At 40.8% G+C, this 20969-nt stretch overlaps 1 protein-coding gene across 1 annotated transcript in view; it reads left to right on the top strand.

Moving 5' to 3' along the window:
• LOC311244739 (tetraspanin-3) overlaps positions 1-20182 on the top strand; it is a 32820-nt gene extending 12638 nt beyond the window's left edge. Inside the window, exons 3-7 of the mRNA XM_084334418.1 lie at positions 3054-3128; positions 8808-8909; positions 9071-9223; positions 9343-9426; positions 18994-20182. Of these exons, the coding sequence (XP_084190544.1) occupies positions 3054-3128; positions 8808-8909; positions 9071-9223; positions 9343-9426; positions 18994-19086 (507 nt within the window). The 3' untranslated portion in view covers positions 19087-20182. The remainder of the gene's footprint in view (positions 1-3053; positions 3129-8807; positions 8910-9070; positions 9224-9342; positions 9427-18993) is intronic.
• Positions 20183-20969: the final 787 nt, after the last annotated feature.

Genomic DNA, 20969 nt, shown 5'->3' with positions numbered 1-20969 from the left:
TCAAGAATGTTTAAGATGAATGAAGTAAGATTTTGATTATTTGAAATATGGCCTGTGTAGACTAAACTATGCACAGAATTATGTCAGTCTACAAGGTCCGGCAATGTAGACCTTGTAGACTCCTCTACAGACCAATTATCAGTGAATGTTCATGCATTTTTAAGAAGGGCAACTTCCACAAAAAAACAAAGAACTCACCAAAACATCTCAGTAGCACCTTATCTAAATTTTATTTCCTATTTTGTTTATTAATCCCAGTATCTTTCTTTCTTATGTGTGGAATTCTACAAGGCATGTAGGTGTATATGTATTTGAGGATGATATCCTTCAAACAGGCAATAGTGATGATATAATTTGGGCAGTGCTGAGCTGGGTTACTTTCCTCCAGTGTATTTGTCCCCCGGCCCCACCCAATGGCCCCATGCGCACACACACACACACACACACACACACACACACACACACACACACACACACACACACACACACACACACACACACACACACACACACACACACACACACACACACACACACACACACACACACACACACACACACACACACACACACACACACACACACACACATATTTAGTCATTTAGCTGACGCTTTTATCCAAAGCGACTTACAAGTTCTGTACGACAAGACAGCAAGAAGGGTACAACTCTATCAGCTGAGTAACAATGTTTATCAAAGTGTTGCGTGTTACAGTGTAGGTTAGTTTATTAGGAAAAGTGCATGACAGTAAGGTTAGTCACGGTTAGATTTTTTTTCTTTTTTCTTTTTTTTTAATCATTTCAGATAATGGTTGAAGAAGTGAGTCTTTAGTCGACGGCGAAAGATTGGACGGGATTCGGCTGTCCTAACTGGGATGGGTAGTTCTCACACACACACGCACACGCACACGCACACACGCACACACACACACACACACACACACACAAATCGAAGTACATTTTTTTTTTTTTTTAATGTTCGAAGCTTGTGCCATCGAACGAAGCTTCGAAGTATTTAAGACAGCCCTACATATGACATCCCCAACAAATTGGCAATGCAAGCCACAGGCAGCCCTATCTCAAGGAGATTAACCAAGCGATCCATGTCGACTACTACCCTTGGGCGTCCAGGTCCAGGTCCTCTTTCCAGGTGCATCTCTGGAGGTGGCAGTTGGTTTTGTCTGTGTCTCTGAATCATGTTGTGCAGCTCTGTCAAACATTCCATAAACCCCTCAGACATTTGAATGTGCTGTGATATGGCATCAATAAAAACCATTTCCTGACTGCACACAAACTCAAGATAGTCGATATCCAGTGGTGGGTGCTGGAGCACGTGTGAAAGGCGGTCTTGCAACCTCGCCATGATGTGCTGTTTTAACAATTCCTACGGAGAAAGGAAAAACCTGTGAGGGGACAATTCAACTTTGCTATATTTTACACTATATGTAAAGAAAATCTCCTTTTGTATTTACCTATATATAATCCCTTCTGCTTGAATGAGGGTAAGCTAATATTAATATGGCTCTCCAACAATAATTTACAATCTGATTAAGATAAGATAATCCTTTATTGATTCCCTTGGGGGAAATTCGGGTGTCAAAGCAACATGGGGGGGGGGGGGGGGGGCATACAGGGTGGGGGATCCGGGGATGCATAGCTTCACAATACAAATACAATATAGTAATATAAAAAGTACAAACACAAGATAGTCCAGTGGTGAGAGTCCATTGATATGAGTCTCTAGTGCAAAGAAACAAGATAGTCGGTATGGTGATGTGAGTCTCTAGTTCTCATACATATAAATAAAGTCATCCACCCCAAATATTTCCCTAAATGTGTATAAATTATTAATCTGAATCCATTTAGCCTTGTCGTTTTCTAATCCCATAGTTTATTTGTTCTATTTGTGTTGATTAAACATAAGTCAGTTACTGTACATGACACTGTACAGTACATGTCAAATATGCTAAGGTAATTAGCTTTAACGTATTGCATACAGTTATTGTGGGCTACACCTGCATGCTATTGATTGATTGAAAACGTTATTAACAGATTTTCAATTCATCATAACATGTGACCAGCTAGCTACACAATTAGCTAGCTGAAGCTACCAATGTAGGTATTCATATACCCTGTTTGCCCATCATATATTTACTGTACTTACCCATCCAGCTTGCTGGTTCCTGGCACCGTGCTCCATTACAGCATGGATTATATACCTGTATAGTGTATACCTGTATGCCGTGATAAGTATGTATCTTTATTATCCATTCGGATCCATTACAGATAATGTGCGATTTTGGCCACTGGTAGCGCTCATGAGCCAGAGACACCTCGGGCCGTGTTCGGTAGCGCCGAAGAAGAAGAAGCTTCACACACGAATCCCCGCCGGGGAAAACAGTGGAATATTTGTCTCAAAATTCTGTCCGTAACTTTTAGAATTCCGTACGTAAATATAAACAAATCAAGCGTGTTTTTATGATTTATAAAACACAAATTGAGAGGTGTGTTTGTGTGGATCGTTTTTACGATTGTGGATTCTACTTCTGCGTTTGTTTATTTTTGATGGACCTCTAAGAAGAAGAAGCGTCACACACGAATCCCCACGGGGGAAAACAGCGAAATATTTGTCTCAAAATTCCGTATGTAACTCCAAGTTGATCAAGTGTGTCCTTAGAATTCCGTACGTAAATCTAAGCAGATCAAGCTGTTTTTAGAATTCCGTACGTAAATATAAACAAATCAAGCGTGTTTTTATGATTTATGAAACACAAATTGAGAGGTGTGTTTGTGTGGATCGTTTTTATGATTGTGGATTCTGAGGTGTGTGTGTGTGGATAGTTTTTACGATTGTGGATTCTACTTTACGATTGTGGATTCTACTTTTGTTTATTTTTGATAGAAATCTACCCCCATAAAAAACCAGCTAGAAAAAACCCAACTTTAAATACAGCAGCTGTATGTAATTATGTCATCATCACACCAAAGAACCTTTATCTCAAGTGTATGTTATGTCTCAATGTTGTAGCCTAAATCTTGTGTTATAATCCACAGTTTGTGATAATCCTCCTGCTGGTGTTTATGACTGAAGTGGCCGTGGTGGTTCTTGGTTATATTTACAGAGCGAGGGTGAGTCATTTGAATACTAAATCAATGTTCAAAGTGTTTTAAATTGTCTTTTTTATTAGAATTTGTTTGACCTAACTCTGTAAACAACGGGATGTAACGCGTCTCTGATTACTACCCAGAAGATTTCAACTGTCAGATTAATTCTGTTAACTGTACATTTACCTTAACACATTGTGCGCCAAAAACGTGATAATTCGTTATTGCCCGCCATGCTTTGTGCGCCAACAACGAATAAACACGTTTTTGGGATCAATATTTCATTTTTTCGCCATGGCATTCATAATGAATCCAGCCTCCCTCCGGGACTGCAGTTGGACCCTGTCTGATATTGCAACGCCTCATTACCGCTGCCTGGTGGATGTCGGGCGAGTTACACTCCAAGCCAAACCGGAAGTGGCGCTCGGTGCATCGAGGAAATTCCTCCGGCAGTAATATATTGTAACGTGGATCTAGATACACACTCGAGTGCATGGGATCGCTTTCGAAACGCAATAATCAATATGATTTCGGCGTTTATTGCGTCATACAAACAGGAAATGGATCTAGCAGATCGACGTCAAACAATTGGAATATTTTTCCTCCAGTCTCATCGGCGAACGGTAAGAGGAATATAACGTTATTTTCAGCCCGATTGTTTATTCATTTCACGGCAATCCATCTGATCAACATATCAACCCATACTAAATAAAGCCGTTACTGACGATTAAGGAATTATAAACGACCCCCCCCCCCTTTCCTTCACGCATGATGAAGCATAATGTATACCGATCATATACATTTGAATTTTTTAATATAGCGTGAAACGCCAATCGATAATCTATCATATGCGTCAGGGCCTATAACTTGCGTTTTAGGAATTACTGCAGAAAACCTTAACACTTATATTCTCGACGGTACTAACACGACAATGTATGAATGAAAAAATATAACGTTCCCACATCCGGAACGATAGATACCCGATGTTGAATGTTTAATGTCGATATAGCTATAATATTAAAAAACGTTATAGCCCTGCAAAGAAGGTAAACATCTCCATAGAGTTACAGCACTGGCAGACTGGGCATAAGGATGGGTACAATGCATGGCAGACAATGTGTTAAGGCTGTGATCACATTGGAGGCCTTTTTCTTTTGCGCTCAAACGTGAGGCGTGGCGGTGTACATGGAGAATCGAAAGTGCACAGGGCACACAGAGCGATAGGGGTGGGACGATACATCGATCCAGATCGATATATCGATCTATTATCAATAATCAAATAGGATCGATGCAACGTAAAAAGATCGATTCATATTGCGATACTCTTATTTTGAAAATCCCATGTGTCGTATCCGCTCGGCTCGGATCAACAGCACACAGCAGTAGCGTCTAGAGCGTCACTATAGCAAGACTAGTGTGCCTATTCTGTGACCCAAAACATGTCCCTGCTGTTTTATTCCACAACGGGTCCAATGCGTCTAACCTGCTTTGCAATCCTCGCCACTCCATTATGCCCACGTCGCGTTAAAGATTGAAGATAACGTTACGTTAGCGTAAGCTAACAAGCTAACCCAGAGCCATAGGCAGAGAGAAGTGGGGACTGGGAAGGAGGGTGCATTCTCGGGATAGCCCCACTAACAGGATCTGGCCGGTACTGCACCTTCGGACTCCCAATATGCCTTTTCCAGCCAAAATACAGCTCTGTGACAGTGAATAGGATATTAATATCGAAAAAAAAAAGAAAAACGAACCAAAAACAGTGAACAGGAGGTCTATTTGTATCAAAAACAATAGATTGTTTTTCATTTTAATGTCTGGAAGAGCTTAAAAATAAAAATGTCAAATGATATTTCCATTGCCTTTTTTTTGTTGATTTAAATGTTACTGATTGTGTTAAATGGGCATATAATATCGTCTCATATCGATCGCAGGCACCTGAATCGAATCGTATCGTATCGTGGCAGACTGTGTGATATCGGATAATATCGTATCGTTGTCCAAAGAATCGATATCGTATCGTATCGTGATGAAACTGGTGATTCCCACCCCTAAGCGATACCACTGATTACCGTTGCTACCTCAGCTAACTTTACATAAGTTACATACATTACTACTCACAGCCTCCCAGGTGTTGCTGTTCACATCTCGGTCATGGTGAGACCTGTTAGACGCATGTCTCAAGCATCTAACATGATCGGATGTCGGATGTCCAAGTCAGATCAGGGATCTTGACAAGTTGATGGTATATAACTTACCCTTAACCAACTGCCAATTGGTTAAAATGTTTGTGGTAAGAAACTATTAAAACAATGCTGCGTTAGCGTAACATTTAATTTAATTTCAAACCTTTATTTAAACTCGAAAGGCAACTGAGTTTTACACGTCAAGTGTACTTACAGAGTTAAGCAAAAAAAAGCATATAAAATCACAACAATAAGACAAGTAAGGATAACAATCAATTAAAACATGACACAACTTGATTGACAAAGGTTGGATATCAAGGTTTTAAACTCTGCAACAGAGGGGAGAATCAAGCTTTAAGGACTGTTGGAGTTAATTCCATGAGCTAGAGGGGCATCATAGCGAAATGCAGATTTACCCTGTTACATTTGGTAGCTGACATAGCAGCTCTAATGTCTGGTAACAAATGCACTGCATTTATATAGCGCTTTTTATCCAAAGCTCTTTACAACTTATGCCTCACATTCACACACCGGCAACCATGCAAGGTGCTGACCTGCTCATCGGGAGCAGTTAGTGGTAGGGGTGCACCGATATATCGGTCGGGTATCGGTATCGGCCGATAAGTGCCTTGTTGACTGCCATCGGCCTATCGGCCGATAAGCAAAAATTTGCCGATGGCAGTGGCCGATAAATATCCGTCAATTTGTGTCGAGTCAATCTGGTCCACACGTTCAAACTTTGAAAAAAGTTTCAGTCAAGCGACCTGCACAACGCCGCCCCCACACACATCAAAGTTACTTATGATTAACAAAGGCATTCGTTTTGTGGCATTAATGTTATATAGTTACACGTTCAATAACATCAACATATTTACCCGAGTCGACCATAGCAAGCATTACTCATTCATATCTCTCACTTCCTTCCTTTGCTCAGAGAGCCCGTACTGAATTGTACCCATTCTGCAATCTGTTAATAAAGTTTTCAATCAGACAAATGTATAGAAAAGCGTTTATTATAACATTTGTTGCAGTAAAATCATTATGCCTCGTTTAGTACTCCTGCGAAGCGCTGGTAATCTACTCGTGGGCCGCGGGGAGCTAACGTTATTAGCTTTGTTGTTGATCTCTCGGTAAAAATCAATGGCGGACTTCCCGGAAGTAAAAAACAAATAAGCGCTTGCCGATTGGTGGTAAGAACAGCAGGAGGTGGGTGCTAGCGGTGTGACGTAATTGGCAGAATCGACTGTCAATCAAAATTGTTCTGTTGTACCTGACACGACACATGCATTGCAAACTCAGATTATGGAGATATTACTGGAGAACATGGAGCTTTGTTTGAGAGAGATACAGTGAGTGCTGTCTCTTAAACTCTTAAAACTCATACACTTTTTTGTCTTTTTAGTCAAGTTAGTCTGTTGAAGATGAAAGCCAGTGGGTATTGTATGACTCAGACTTCAGCAATAATCATGAGCATTATAAAATACTATATAAAAAAACACACATGGCATGATGGAATACCATAAACATATTTCTTGATGTTTCCTTTTTTAAGTAAGTAAATAGGCCTATGTAGGGCTGGGCGATATGGCCTAAATATGATATCACGATATTTTCTGACCTTTCGGCGATACACGATACACATCACGATGTTTTTTCTTTTTTACCCCAAACAATTCATTATGAGGCTTACCAAGACAGTATTTGATTTAGCAAGCTAACATTAAAGACAAAATAAAATACCCATGCATTTAGCATTTTTATATTATATATTAGATTTAGATTATTAGATTATATATTGCATATATTTAGCAATGAGATATTATATGATTTAGATATGAAATATGATTAATTGAAAATGGGGGACCCTGATGTAAACAAGACTAAAGTCTTTCTCTGGTCTGCATCCCCTTAACAATTGTATGTATTGAGCTGTACTGTACCCATTCTGCAATATGTTTATAAAGTTTTAAATCAATCAATCAATCAATAAATAGCATTTTAGCATTTTTATGAAACTACTGTATATATGTATGTCTCTAAATGTTTTGATGAATTGAAAATGGAGGACCCTTATGTAAAAAAGTCGAAAGTATTTTTCTGGTCTTCATCCTCCTGTACTGTATTGTACCCATTCTGCAACCCTTTAACAAAGTCTTCACTCATTCATTCTGACGGAAACATAATAATTTTGATTGACAGTCGAGTCTGCCAATTACGTCACAGCGCTTGCACCCGCCCTGCTGTTCTTAGCACCAATCGGCAAGCGCTACTAGTTTTTGACTTCCTGAATGTCCTGTGTGCTGAACAACGTCAACAAAGCTACTAACGTTAGCTCCCCGCGGCCGTCGAGTAGGAGACCAGTGCTCCACAGATTGACTAAATGAGGCATAATGATTTTACTACAACGAATGTTATAATAAAAGCCTTTCCATACATCGGTCTGATTGAAAACTTTATTAACAGACCGCGGAATGGGCATATCTCAGCACGGGCTGAGATATGAACGAGTAACGCGTGGACAGATTGACGCGACACAATCCTCTTGGGCAAAACATCACGATATCCACGATACGTTGAAAAAGTGTATCGTTAATGAACTGTACCCGATATTTATATAATATCGTCATATCGCCCAGCCCTAGGCCTATGTTCATATCGGTGAGCACAATTTGTAACACAAAAAGAGACGTGTAGCCTATTTATTTATTTAATATTTTATTTATTCATTTTATTATTATTTTATTTGTTGCCATGCCTAAAATAATAGTCAAGCATAGGGCTAACACATTTTCATAAACAATATCATTTTCTGTTATATGGTTATAATAAAAGCTTTTCTATACATTTGTCTGATTGATTGATTGATTGAAAACTTTATTAACAGATTGCAGAATGGGTACAATACAGTACAGCTCAATACAACAACAGTGCTAAGACTGGAGGATGAAGACCAGAAAAAGACTTTCGGCTTTTTTACATAAGGGTCCTCCATTTTCAATTCATCAAAACATTTAGAGACATAGAAATATACAGTAGCTTCATTAAAAAATATATATATTGCTTTTTTATTTTATTTTTTTTTTATTATTTTTTACAAATATCGGTATCTGTATCGGCCGATTGTGTGTTAGTTGAACAATCGGTATCGGTATTGGCCGCAAATTTTCATATTGGTGCATCCCTAGTTAGTGGGTTAAGTGTCTTGCTCAAGGACACTTCTCCTGGGCCACTGTCCCCTGATGTTTGCTAACAGCCAACGCCTTGCATCGTGGGATAGATGGGCAATTTGTGACATCAAACATGGGGGCAGCCATACTTTATACAGTCCCTCACTGAATGTAGGCAATTAAAACGTTATTAGTTCATAGGATTAAGTAAAGTTTATAAATTCCTTACATGAATAACACATTTCTCTTTATCTTATTACACTTTTATTCTAATCTGTACAATTCCGTGTTCACATTCACACTGACAATGCGACGATTCGTTTTTTTACACCCCTGTCACTGATTGCTTACAGGTTGAAAACGAGGTCAACAGCTCCATCCAGAAAGTATACGACGAGTACAACGGCACCAACTCCAATGCCCCGAGCCGCGCCATCGACTACGTGCAGCGACAGGTGAGACTCGGGGCACGTTGAGGTGGAGGGTAAATCCCTGTTTTCTGTAAACCCAGATAAAGCGATAATGTTGTTGCCGCGTCATCCGGTGGAATTGTACTAGTGGAGCAAACACCCAGCGGGAAATGTAATCCCATAATTCCGTGCTTTCGTTCCCGCAGCTCCAGTGTTGCGGAATCCACAACTACTCGGACTGGAGGGATACCCACTGGTTCAAGGAGTCCAAGAACAACAGCGTGCCGATCAGCTGCTGTAAACCCAGCGCTGGCGCCTGCACAGGTTCTCTCGCCCGTCCCGGAGATCTCTACCAAGAGGTCAGACGACGTTGTAGAAACCCGCCACATTGCCCCTGTGTGAAGTTAGAATAACCTGTCTCAATGTTCCCGAAGTGGTCTGACCTCTCTCTCACAACACGCGTGTCGTTTGTCCGCAGGGATGCGAAGCTCTGGTCGTGGAGAAGCTGAAGGAGATCATGATGTATGTCATCTGGGCTGCCTTGACGTTTGCTGCAATTCAGGTATCAGAGCGTTCGTTGAAGTACCTTGTCTTGTACAATGTCAGTGGTTTTAACAAAATGTCACATTCGAAAGGCGGTTAACACATTAAAGCATTGCACCTATTTACGTGACAGGCCTTTTTTCTCTTGGGTGGAAAGGAATCCCAACCTGAGCATGACATAAGAACAAAATGGCCGCCGTGTGAATGTGGTCAATTGGCTTTGGACTTGTGGATGTGCTCCACTAACCACCTCCCCCATGTCTTCTTTTTTTTTATCTACTTTTTCTCCCATTTTCTATTATTCTCCCATCCCAATTTCGTATCGTCCAATTCTACCCTCCCCTGTCTCGAACGTTGCTAGACCATGCCTCCCACAAGCCGGCTGCAATGTGGACTAAGCCTTACATCACGTGTCCCCTCCGGTACTCGATGAAGCGGCAGTCGCATCTTTTCACCTGCACAGCGCGATCTCTCAGCATCGGGGGTCTGCGTTTGGAGGGCACGCCGCCCCCGTCGCTTCCTGATTCTGCTGCGCAGGCGCACCAACCGACCTGTAGGAGTCGCTGTCCACAGCGTCCGATCCCCACCCATCAGCTTCCCACCCCCTAATACTGCCAATTGTATTAGTATGAACGACCAGCCGAGCTGATAGCAATGCGGAGAGCTGGGCTCGAACCCAGCGTCTCCTGCATTGGTGGTGAGCGCCTTGCCCACTGCACCACCTAGCCGCCCCTCCCCCATGTCTTCTAAGATAAGATATTCCTTTATTGATCCCCTTGGGGAAATTCGGGTGTCACTGTCAACATAGCAGCACGGGAGGGGAGGTACACAGGTATGGGCAGGGTAATAGTAGAAAGACATAAATATAGGCAATAAAATGTTATCTGAATATGAGGAAGTAGAAGAGGGCTTTAGCCTGTGTTAATGCTGTCCAGGCCTCGGCGTCGTGACCTCTATTTGGTTCAGGCAGAGCCTGGAGGAGTAAGACAAGGCGCTCGCTGCCTCTGTGCCACTTCTGTGGCAGAGAAAGTGTACAGCTGAGGAATTGCACACATCTACGGTTATGCATCAAAGTCATACAAGCACTGGCTTACTTCAGAGTTACCTTTATTAATGCAGATATTTTTCTGTATTAAGAAATGAGAACTGTGCTTATCAAGGCTTCTTTTTACACATTTGTATGTAACTTTTTGAGCATTTCTGTTATTCGACAGTTCATAATGGAGAGGAAGGGCCAGGCATGTGATGTACATTTTGAATGGGATGAGTACATGGTTTGCACCTTCCTCAACTGAGCCACAGAATGACAGGTTGTTGACAATCAGCCTACTCTTCATTAGACCCCATCCAAGGTTCTACAGTGATACGATTTTGGATTTGTTCCTAAATTGATTCTATGAAAATCATAAAAAGAGCACATGTGCAAACTGAAGTTTAAAGTAATTGTGGGGCAATTTCAGATAATTCCCCAGATAGTGCTCTTAATTCCCCCCCAAAATGTAAGAAAACAAAATTCATCACAAAGCCCATCTGTCTAGGCTTGTTATTTTAATGCTTGCATTGATTTCTGTGGCAGTGAAATACAACCCTGTGTCAAATGGTGTAAGATCTGAGTACAATTGACTCTTTTAAGGCCTTACAAATCCCTTCACTTGAATACAAAAGGAGAGACGGCTGTAGACGGTCTTGGAAGAGGCTTTGTCCTGTCATTTCTTCTCTAGAGCTGTTGCTATACATTTGTGAAACGGCCCGCAGTTGGTGGCTCATGTCGGAAAATCAGATTGCGAGAAAATTAATGAAATGTTTTTTCTTTATTTTCTTTTCGTGGTTTTCCCCATATTATCACAGTTTTAATGTTTAACGGTTTCTGCACCAAAAACTAGTTAGGTAACTCGTTATTTCCGTCCAATCGTTGAGTGCCAACATGTTGTGATCGTTATTTCTTTTATTCGCTATTTCCATTCATAATTCATCCAGCAAGGCTCTGGGAAACTCTGGCACTCTGTCTGAGATCGCAACGGCCCGATACCGCCGCCTGGTGGTATTCTGCCGATGTTGCACTTACTTTCTGCAGGAAGCATGGCTCTGTGCGTCGGTGAATGTCGTCCGGGCGCTGTTATCTTGTAACGTGGATCCAGATGAACAGTCGAGTGCATTGAATCGCCTTCGAGACGCAAGAATCAATATGCTTTTGGAGTTTATGGCCAAATGGAAATACGATCTAGCAGATGGCAATCAAATAATTGGAATATTTTTTCTGCAGTTTCATCGACTAGAGGTAAGAGCAATCTAACGTTAATTCCAGCTTGATTGTCCATTTCTATCATTGCATCTGATCAACGTATGCAGTTGTACGTATGCAGTTGTACTAACGAATGCCGTTATCGACAATCAATTAATCATAAACGACCCCCCCCCCCCATTTCCTGCATGCATGATGGAACATAATATATACCGATCATATGCATTTGAATTTTTTATTGTAGCGTGTATAGCAGGGGTGGGCAATTATTTTTCCCAGGGGGCCGAATGAGCAACTGAAAATATGTTGGGGGGCCGGGCCAAAATTCCAAACTCAATTATGCATAATATAAATTTTATTTCTATATAAAAAGCAGTAAATGGCATTGTTTTGACCCCTGGTAAGAGTGTATGTTATTATTTGGCAATTAAAAGGTGAGGTTAGCTTTCAAAAATATCATTTATTCAAATAGAATTTATTTCCAAAATGATAAACAAAATGTGAAACATTAATAACAAAGGGCATTTTGAGTTTCATATACTATTGAAACAAGGATTTTCTTAGCTTTCTAAAGACATCACATCATCTTATAGCAAAAATAAAGAAGACATGTCACTGAACTGTGTAAAGAAAAGTGTCCCAGTTTTGTAGCCTTTTTTACTTTACATGCCTATATTAAACATTTAATGTTTTCAGAACTGTGCAAAAAAAAGAAAAAAAATATCCCATTTCACTTGTTATATTTCCACATTTTAGTGTTCTTCAGTTCTTTTTTTTTTCATTCAGTGTGAGAAATCCAGTCTCTGTTGAGCTTTAACAAGTCCATCAAAGTCAGGTTGCATGTCTGAGGTGGAGATGCGAAGCACAACTGCCAGATGTTCATCAGTGAGAGAGGATCACCTGGACTTGGTAAACGTCATGACTGAGAATGTCTGTTCACATATGTAGGTGGATCCAAAGAGAACCAACATCTTCTGAGCATGTCTCCTAAGCGTATATTGTGCGTGTGAATGTTGACATGAAAAAAAAAAGTAAAAAAAAAAAAAAAAAAAAAATTATTTAAATTTTTTTCTACTTTTCTATTTTCATGTCAACGTTCACACGCACAATATACGCTTAGGTAAGGAGACATGCTCAGAAGATGAAAGAGAACCAACATCTTCTGAGCATGTCTCCTAAGCGTATATTGTGCATGTGAACGTTGACATGAAAAAAAAAGTAAAAAAAATAAATATAAAAAAAAATATTTTTTTTATTTTTATTTTTATTTTTTTTATTATGTAATATTTCGCGGGCCGGTCAGAATCATCCCGCGGGCCGTATCCGTAGGTCTGGTGTATAGGGACGAAATGCCAATCGATTAAGTATAATATGCATCGCGGCCTATAACTAGCGTTCTAGGAATTACCCCAGACCACTCTAAAACTATTTATATTCACCACTTTACTGTAACAGCTTACAGTTATAGTATCTCTAAATAGTAAAAACATTTGTTTAAAAAAGGCAGTTTTTGTCTGAGTTTGGGGGCAGAGTCACATTTACATGAGTGGTTTCGTTGACTAATCCAATCACAGCAATGTTCCGAGGAATATTGCCTTTGACACTGTTTAGGCTAATTGTTTTTTCAGCCTGTTATTCGTTTTTAACTTCTTTAATTCACATTTTAGTTTGCAATAATAATTCAATCGGCTAATTGTTTTTTCAGCCTGTTATTCGTTTTAACTTTCAGCCTGTTAATAAATGTGTCGTTAATTCAGTATTTAACTTCTTGAATTCATATTTATTTAGGCTATGCTAATTAAAAAAAGGCTACATGTTTAATTAAAATAATATGCAACGTGAGGAGATTGGAGACCTATTTCAGAATCTATTCTATTCCATATGTTACTTTGTTTATATTAGATATTTTTTTATATACACACCGTGGGAAGGGGGAAACGCAATTAACACTTTAAGTGCCGAAAATGTGTTTAGGCGTCTTTCCTAGCCATGCTAAAGTTGCAGAGGACGCCCTAACTCGTCTTTAATATCAATATTTCAAAAATCTGTGATCGAAATCATATTTTTCCTCCGCAGCCCTGAGACACAGTGCTGGCCTCCTCTCAACCCTCTAGCGGTTCAAGAGCGCCATCTGGTGGCCGATCGGCAGAAGCGCCAAACAGGAAGTCATGTGGATGAAGTGCTGATCGTCCATATTACTTCCGGGCACTCTCTATAGGTCCCGGGACTCGATCTCGACACAATACATAGCGATCCGTTGCCAATAACTCGATAAACAACATGATTTGGACGTATATACTATTATACAACCTGGAAATAGATCGCGTATTTCTACATCCCATAATAGGAATATTTCAGTTCCAGGCTCATCGTCCAACGGCGCGAGGAAGATACGGTAAGATTCAGCGTTATTTTTGAACGTGTTCGATATAAACTGCTCTGATGATCATATCACCCACACTAGATGAATGATATAACGCTGCCCACGGAATTATAAACGATCCCCCGCCCATCCGGTCATCATCAGATGATACGTAGAAACTTCTAGAAGTACGTCCAATTGAAATTTTTTTATCTCGCACAGATTCCTACCAAACTGTATTTCATCATCAATATAATGCATTTGGGGCTATAAATCACGTTCTGGAGAAAGCTGCAGAAAGAGATGAAAACATACTTATACTTTAGACCATATTTTACTATGAATATGTGAATGAAAAAGTTTAACGTTGATACACAATGAACAATACATATAGGACCTTGAATGGGCCCTAATAATGGCAATCTAGCAATAGAATTTAAAAAGTTATAGCCCTGCAAAGAAGGGGAACTTCTCCATAGACAAATAGAGATGGCAACGGATGGTATATGCAAAAAAAAAAATGCAGCCAAACTTTAGATAGTCTTCTCTCAGTTTTCCTCTGCTCTGAGACTAGTGGTTTAACAAGATTCAAATAAGCATATCTTAAAATATTTCCATGGGTCACAAATTGCTGGACACAGTCACATTGTATGCTTGCTCCATCTGGAGTAGGGCTGAACGATAAAAAAAAAATCTAATTGTGATTATTTTGACTGATCTGGAGTCATTGCTGGTTGCAATGGAGGTTAGAGGCTTCCCCATTAGCTGCTGATGTTTGTCAGGTTTGTGTCTCTGTTCTCAGACCTTTCCGGGTAAGTGGCACTGGTTGGATCATCAACTGTCTGCAAGTGTGCCCTTAACACTTTGAGTGCCAGCGACGTGTATTGTCGTCTTATCATGCCCCCGCGTTGAGTGCCGACGACACAAATTGTCTTTTTTTTAATAGTGATCTGAATTCATATTTCATCAACCGAGTCTCCCGTTGGTACAGCAGACCCTCTAGGACAGGGATCGGCAATAGGCGGCCCGCGGGCCGAAATTGGCCCGCCAGCAATCATTTCTGGCCCGTCAGTTTATTTTGAGAATATGATATTTATTTTATTTTAATCTTTTTTTTTATTATTATTATATTTATATTATATTATATTAATATTATATATATATATATTCTTTTTATTATATGCATACTTTATGTTTTATCCATGTTGAGAGTGAATAACAGGTGAGTGCAATGTACTGTGCTATAGGCTTGCTCAAAGTGAGGTGGACAGCGCTGGTGCTGAAATGGGAAACACGCAAGTCCATGAAATAAAAACACCAGTTCAGTAAATCATTCAAGCTTTATCTTTACTCGAGTCATGACTGACGGCACCACACATGCATGTGAACAGTAATGCAATAAAAAACAATGGAAAAACAATGCAATTAACTTTAAAGAAAAAGAGTGCTTGAAGAAGCTCCTGAAATGACGGCGCCGCGCTATAGGTATTTGAATTAAATGAAAAATACAATTTGGCATTAAACAGTAATGCAATTAAACATCTTTAGGTAGCTTCTTGCAAAGAGGAAATACCAACTCAGGCGCCAGAAGAGGAAACTACGACTTCCAAGACACAAACAAAACGAGGAGTCATATTTAAAATACGGGTTTATCGCAAAACGTGTCTCTTGCGTGTTCACATGGCAACACGAGGCTGATTGATTGATTGATTGAAAACTTTATTAACCGATTGCAGAATGGGTTCAATGAAGCAAGCAACTGTGTTCAAGTTGGGTGGACATGGGTGGGCATTCAACGAGAGTGGACATTTGACATATTTCAAACATTAGCATGGATTGAGGAGGAAGCAGAAACAATTATAAGCCCAGGTCTGCCTGCATTATGGTGAGTTGTACATTCGATGTATAATACACCCGCTGTGGTGCTTCAAATCAAATGCACCCTACTGATCTGTTGATGTGTTATTATAATAATAATAATAATAATAATAATAATAATAATAATAATAATAATAATAATAATACATTCGATGTATAATACACCCGCCGTCGGTGCTTCAAATCAAATGCACCCTTACTGATCTGTTCATGTGTTATACTAATAATAATACATTCGATTTATAATGCAAGCACCTGCATTAAAATCAAATGACTGATCTGTTCATGTGTTATGCACTGTGTGAGAGGCACTTTATAATAGAAAAAAGACAGTGCAAACATGTATATGTCGTTTATTTTGACAGAGTTAAACATTTTTCATTATCATTGGCCCGCCACACAATGGCTTGGGGAAAATTTGGCCCGTGGGCAAACCTAATTGCCGACCCCTGCTCTAGGAGCTCAGATGGGAAAATACCGCCCCCTATCGTCTATCCCTGTGTAACTGCAGGCCATTCGATTATACTGCTGGATCCCTGTGGGGGGAGCCAACTGGCTCCATTATGCTGGCGAGGGATCTGATGATGAGGGAAGTGATCGTGAGTTGGAAAGCAGCGTGGAATATATATTTACAGCAGCCAATAATCAATCAATAAACACGATCGATATTTTTGGAATGCGATCAGGAATTGGAATAATCTTTTTGGAGAACATCTGATCTAAGGTAAGGAGTCTATGTTACCAGTTTTAGGATAATCAGAGCTGTATTCACTGAGATATCAGCATGTGCCGTGTGTATGTGTGTGTGTGTGTGTGTGTGTGATGTTGAGGAAATGAGAATAGATTTTTCAGCCCGCTTCTATAGCGTGCATAAGTACACATATACTATCGATAATCTAGCGTTTATTTGAAAACGATTCATAAATAGGCCGACAAATGACGTGTCTAGTGTATTCGAGAATATTCCAATAAATGCCATTTATGGGGGAATCTTTCTATTTTCCGGAAATCTTCTAGAGAACGATAGCTTTTCGAAATGCTATAAAAATGATATGAACCGATTTATATAAAAAAAAAAAAAAAATCCGTTTCGACAATGTTGACTGCAAACAAGTCATTGATAAGCGACGGGCAGATTAGACACATAGCCATAATTTAAAACATAGATTATGCGTTTTTGACGCTATCATTGAAGTGGATGCTGGCACTCAACAGGGTTTTCAATGTTAAATGGCCGGCACTGATCTAGTTAATGTTGTCTTTTGTAGTTTAACCCTTTCACTACCACACTACATTTAGTCATTTAGCTGATGCTTTTATCCAAAGCGACTTACAAGTTCTGTACGACAAGTCATCAGGAAGGGCACAACTCTATCAGCTGAGTAACAATGTTCATCAAAGTGTTGAGTGCTACAGTGTAGGTTAGTTTATTAGGACAAGTGCATGATAGATTTTTTTATTTCAGATAATGGTTGAAGAAGTGCGTCTTTAGTCGACGGCGAAAGATTGGACGGGTTTCGGCTGTCCTAACTGGGGAGGGTAGTTCATTCCACCATTGTGGGGCAAGGACTGAGAAAAGGCGGCTTCTCCTTGATGACCCTCCCGGAGCTCGGATAGGAGTGGGTCTGAGACGGCCAGAAGATGCAGAGCATAGGGGTCTTGAGGGTGTGTAGTTAGAGACCATTGACCGGAGGTAGGCGGGAGCAGTTCCCTTTGCCGCACAGTATGCCAGGTCGAGGGCCTTGAAGCGGATTCGTGCAGCGATGGGGAGCCAGTCCCTAAGAAGTGGGGTGACATGGGCTGACTTCGGTAGGTTTGAGATCAGGCGGGCCGCTGCGTTCTGAATGAGTTGAAGAGGCTTGGTGGCTGTGGCCGGGAGGCCAGCAAGCAGTGCGTTGCAGTAGTCGAGGCGGGAGATGACTGTTGATTGGACGAGGAGTTGGGTGGCTTCTTTTGTCAGGAAGGGGCGGATCCTTCTGGCGTTGCTCAGGAAGAATCTGCAGGTTCTGGTTGTCGCTGCGATGTGAGCAGAGAAGTTCAACTGGTCGTCGAGGACAACACTACAGAAGGTTAACCCGGTTACCGGGTGATGTAGTGTGCAGTAACTAATTGTACTTGTAGGGCTGTCAACGAATATTCTATATTGAAATGAATAATCGACTTGTAAAAAAACTAAAAAATAATAATAATTATATTGGATTGTGAGAGCCCCCGGTGGGCAGTCGTTAGTGGTTAACATACCGTTGTATTAATTCGGTACACTACACAGCCATTCGGTATGGTACGGTACACACTGAAACGGTTTGGTACGGATACGTGTACCTTTACACTCGCAAGCAGCATGACTAGTAAGAGTCAATCTACAGAGCAGCAGAGTAGGGCAGGGCAGATGGAAGCAGGCTTACAGCAGCACAGCAGAGTAGGGCAGGGTAGATGAAAGCAGACCTCAGCTACAGTAGAGCAGGTGGAAGCAGATCTCGGCTACAGCAGCACAGCAGAGCAGGTGGAAACAGACCTCAGCTACAGCAGCAGAACAGGGCAGGTGGAAACAGACCTCAGCCAGCACAGCACACCTCTCCAACGATCATCAGGGGAAGGAATCCAGGCCACAGTCCACAGAGCAAGTAGAAACTCCAAAAAGTCCACAAATCGCTGAATGAAAAAAATATAGGATCAAATGAAGACTACCACTTACTAAAAATGGATGTTTAAAAGTACTAGAAACCAACAAAAAAATACCAAACACTAACAAACATTCAGCCGGTAGGGTAGGTAAACAAAACCCTATACTCGAGGTAACCTGACTATAGTCATGTTTGGCCATGAATGAGTTAAGTTAAATGTGTGCTGATATATTGGTGTCTCTAGATGCTGGGGATGCTGTGTGGTGATATATTTGTGTCTCTCCAGATGCTGTTTGCCGATATATTGGTGTCTCTCTAGATGCTGTGTGCTTGTGTGCTGATATATTGGTGTCTCTCTCCAGATGCTGGGGATGCTGTGTGCTGATATATTGGTGTCTCTCTCTCCAGATGCTATGTGCTTGTGTGCTGATATTGGTGTCTCTAGATGCTGTGTGGTGATATATTGGTGTCTCTCTCCAGATGCTGGGGATGCTGTGTGCTGGTGTGGTGCTTTGCCGGAGGAGCCGAGATCCCACCTATGAGCTGCTCATCACGGGGGGAACCTACGCATAAAGTCTTCCCGACGTTTATGAGAGATGACGTCGTACATAAGTCACAGGTGGTATAATGTAACCCCCCCCCCCCCCCCCCCCAAAAAAGCTGTTGGCAGAATCTTTGAATGGTCAATGAAACTGATATTATTGGTGTGTTATTTTGCTCTGACTACCTAAGTTTTACCCTGTGTTGTTTGAGGGAGACAAGACCTTCTGTACTGTATTGGAATATGTGGACTGGGTACGCTCCTCATGTGTCAGTTTGCACTATATGTACTCTTATGTCTTTGGAATATTTTATAAATATTTAAAATCGAATGTGTAGTAAAAGAAAATTCTTCCTTTGTAAATTCTTTACCCTGTACCACTGCTGTTACTCTCGTTTTGTGTTGGAACGTCACGGTTCACCAACAGTATGTTGTTTCTGTCGAGAAGAAAAAACGTAAAGCATTATCAAAGTCGACGGCACTGCAGGATTTTACAATAACATAATATCTTTTGGCTTATTATCTGATCTGTTGGCAAGAATTTGGGCAATTTTTTTTTTTTTGTCTTTCTATAATTTTTTTCTCCCATCCCCCAATTTAGTCATTATGCCAATTCCCTTCCTGGTCGTTTGCTGCCCCACTGTCGGCCTGGCAAGGGTGTAGATTGTCACACGCCTCCTCCGATACATGTGGAGTCGCCAGCCTTTTCACCTGACAGCAAGGCGTTTCACTGGGAGATCGTAACGCACGCAGAGGTTCACGCTATCTCCCCCAGGTCCCCTCCCTGCTGAACGGGTAGGAGTCGCTGTTTCAACGACCAGGTCTCCTACCCCCACCGGCTTCCCACCTGCGAATACTGACAATTGTGTTCATAGCAGGAGGTACCGCTATCTAACCCAGAGTCTCTGCGGTGGTAGGCAAGTGCTTAGACCTCTACACTACCCGCACCACTATATGGGGGTCTTTATGTACACTCTTGCTTCCTGTAATGTTTGTCCTGTTTTGGTTTGGGCAGCCTACTGATGATAGTTGTACAGCTTGATTTGCTGTTATGTAGCCATGTAAAAGAATGTAAATAGAAGACGGGAAAATGTAGAAAATGAAATAAAACCTGTATATTATATCCAACATCTGTTCAGTTTTATTTCCGTCTCTGGTTACACTCGAACAAAGAATGAAAGCCTTTGGTTTTCCATATTGTGGTCTTCACCACACAAAGCACATACCGTATCCATTAGTTGAGGGCTTCTAGTAGAAAGCCTAGTCCCAAAAGGCAAGGGTCAAAGTTCAGCTCTTTCCGATGAGGGTGGGGTTCGAGGGGTTCACGCAATCAGAGCCAGATGGTTTGATTTGTCTTCAGTTTGAATCTTCTGTGGTGTAGGGTGTCCTTTGGTCCTCAAACTGGTGTAGGGACAAGCCTTGTCCTTTGGTCCTCAAACTAAGTCCCAGGTTGCCATTGGTTGTAACTAACTTGTCTGTGTCATCAGCAGGGGGGAGGGGAGGTACAGGTATGGGCAGGGTAAAAGTAGAAAGATATAGGTAATAAAATGAGATCTGAATATAAGAGAAAAAATTAACTAAATAATATAATTAACTGAATATAAAAATAAGAAAATAAACGGCGTAAACAAAGGTGCAAGTGAGGGTCTGTATGCCCTATTGATTATATTATACGTTACAATAAATGCAATAAAGGATTTTAATCTCAATATATAAATCAAATTTATTTATAGGGCCCGACAACACACGTTAATGTCCCCATGGGCCGTACAGGTCTTCTTTAAACAAGTCAAGAAGAAAACATAACAATAAGTCAAGAACAGAACAAGAACACCATAAGGTCCAAACATTTTTAGATGAATGCAAATAAATGAAAGAATGCAAGCACTCCCAGACATACCCCACGCGAAGGTAA

The sequence above is a fragment of the Notolepis coatsorum genome (assembly GCF_963971535.1).
Source record: "Notolepis coatsorum genome assembly, chromosome: 18".
In the NCBI taxonomy this organism is placed as follows: Eukaryota; Metazoa; Chordata; class Actinopteri; order Aulopiformes; family Paralepididae; genus Notolepis; species Notolepis coatsorum.
Note: the sequence above shows the minus strand (reverse complement) of the source record. Positions and strands in the feature narration are given on the sequence as shown.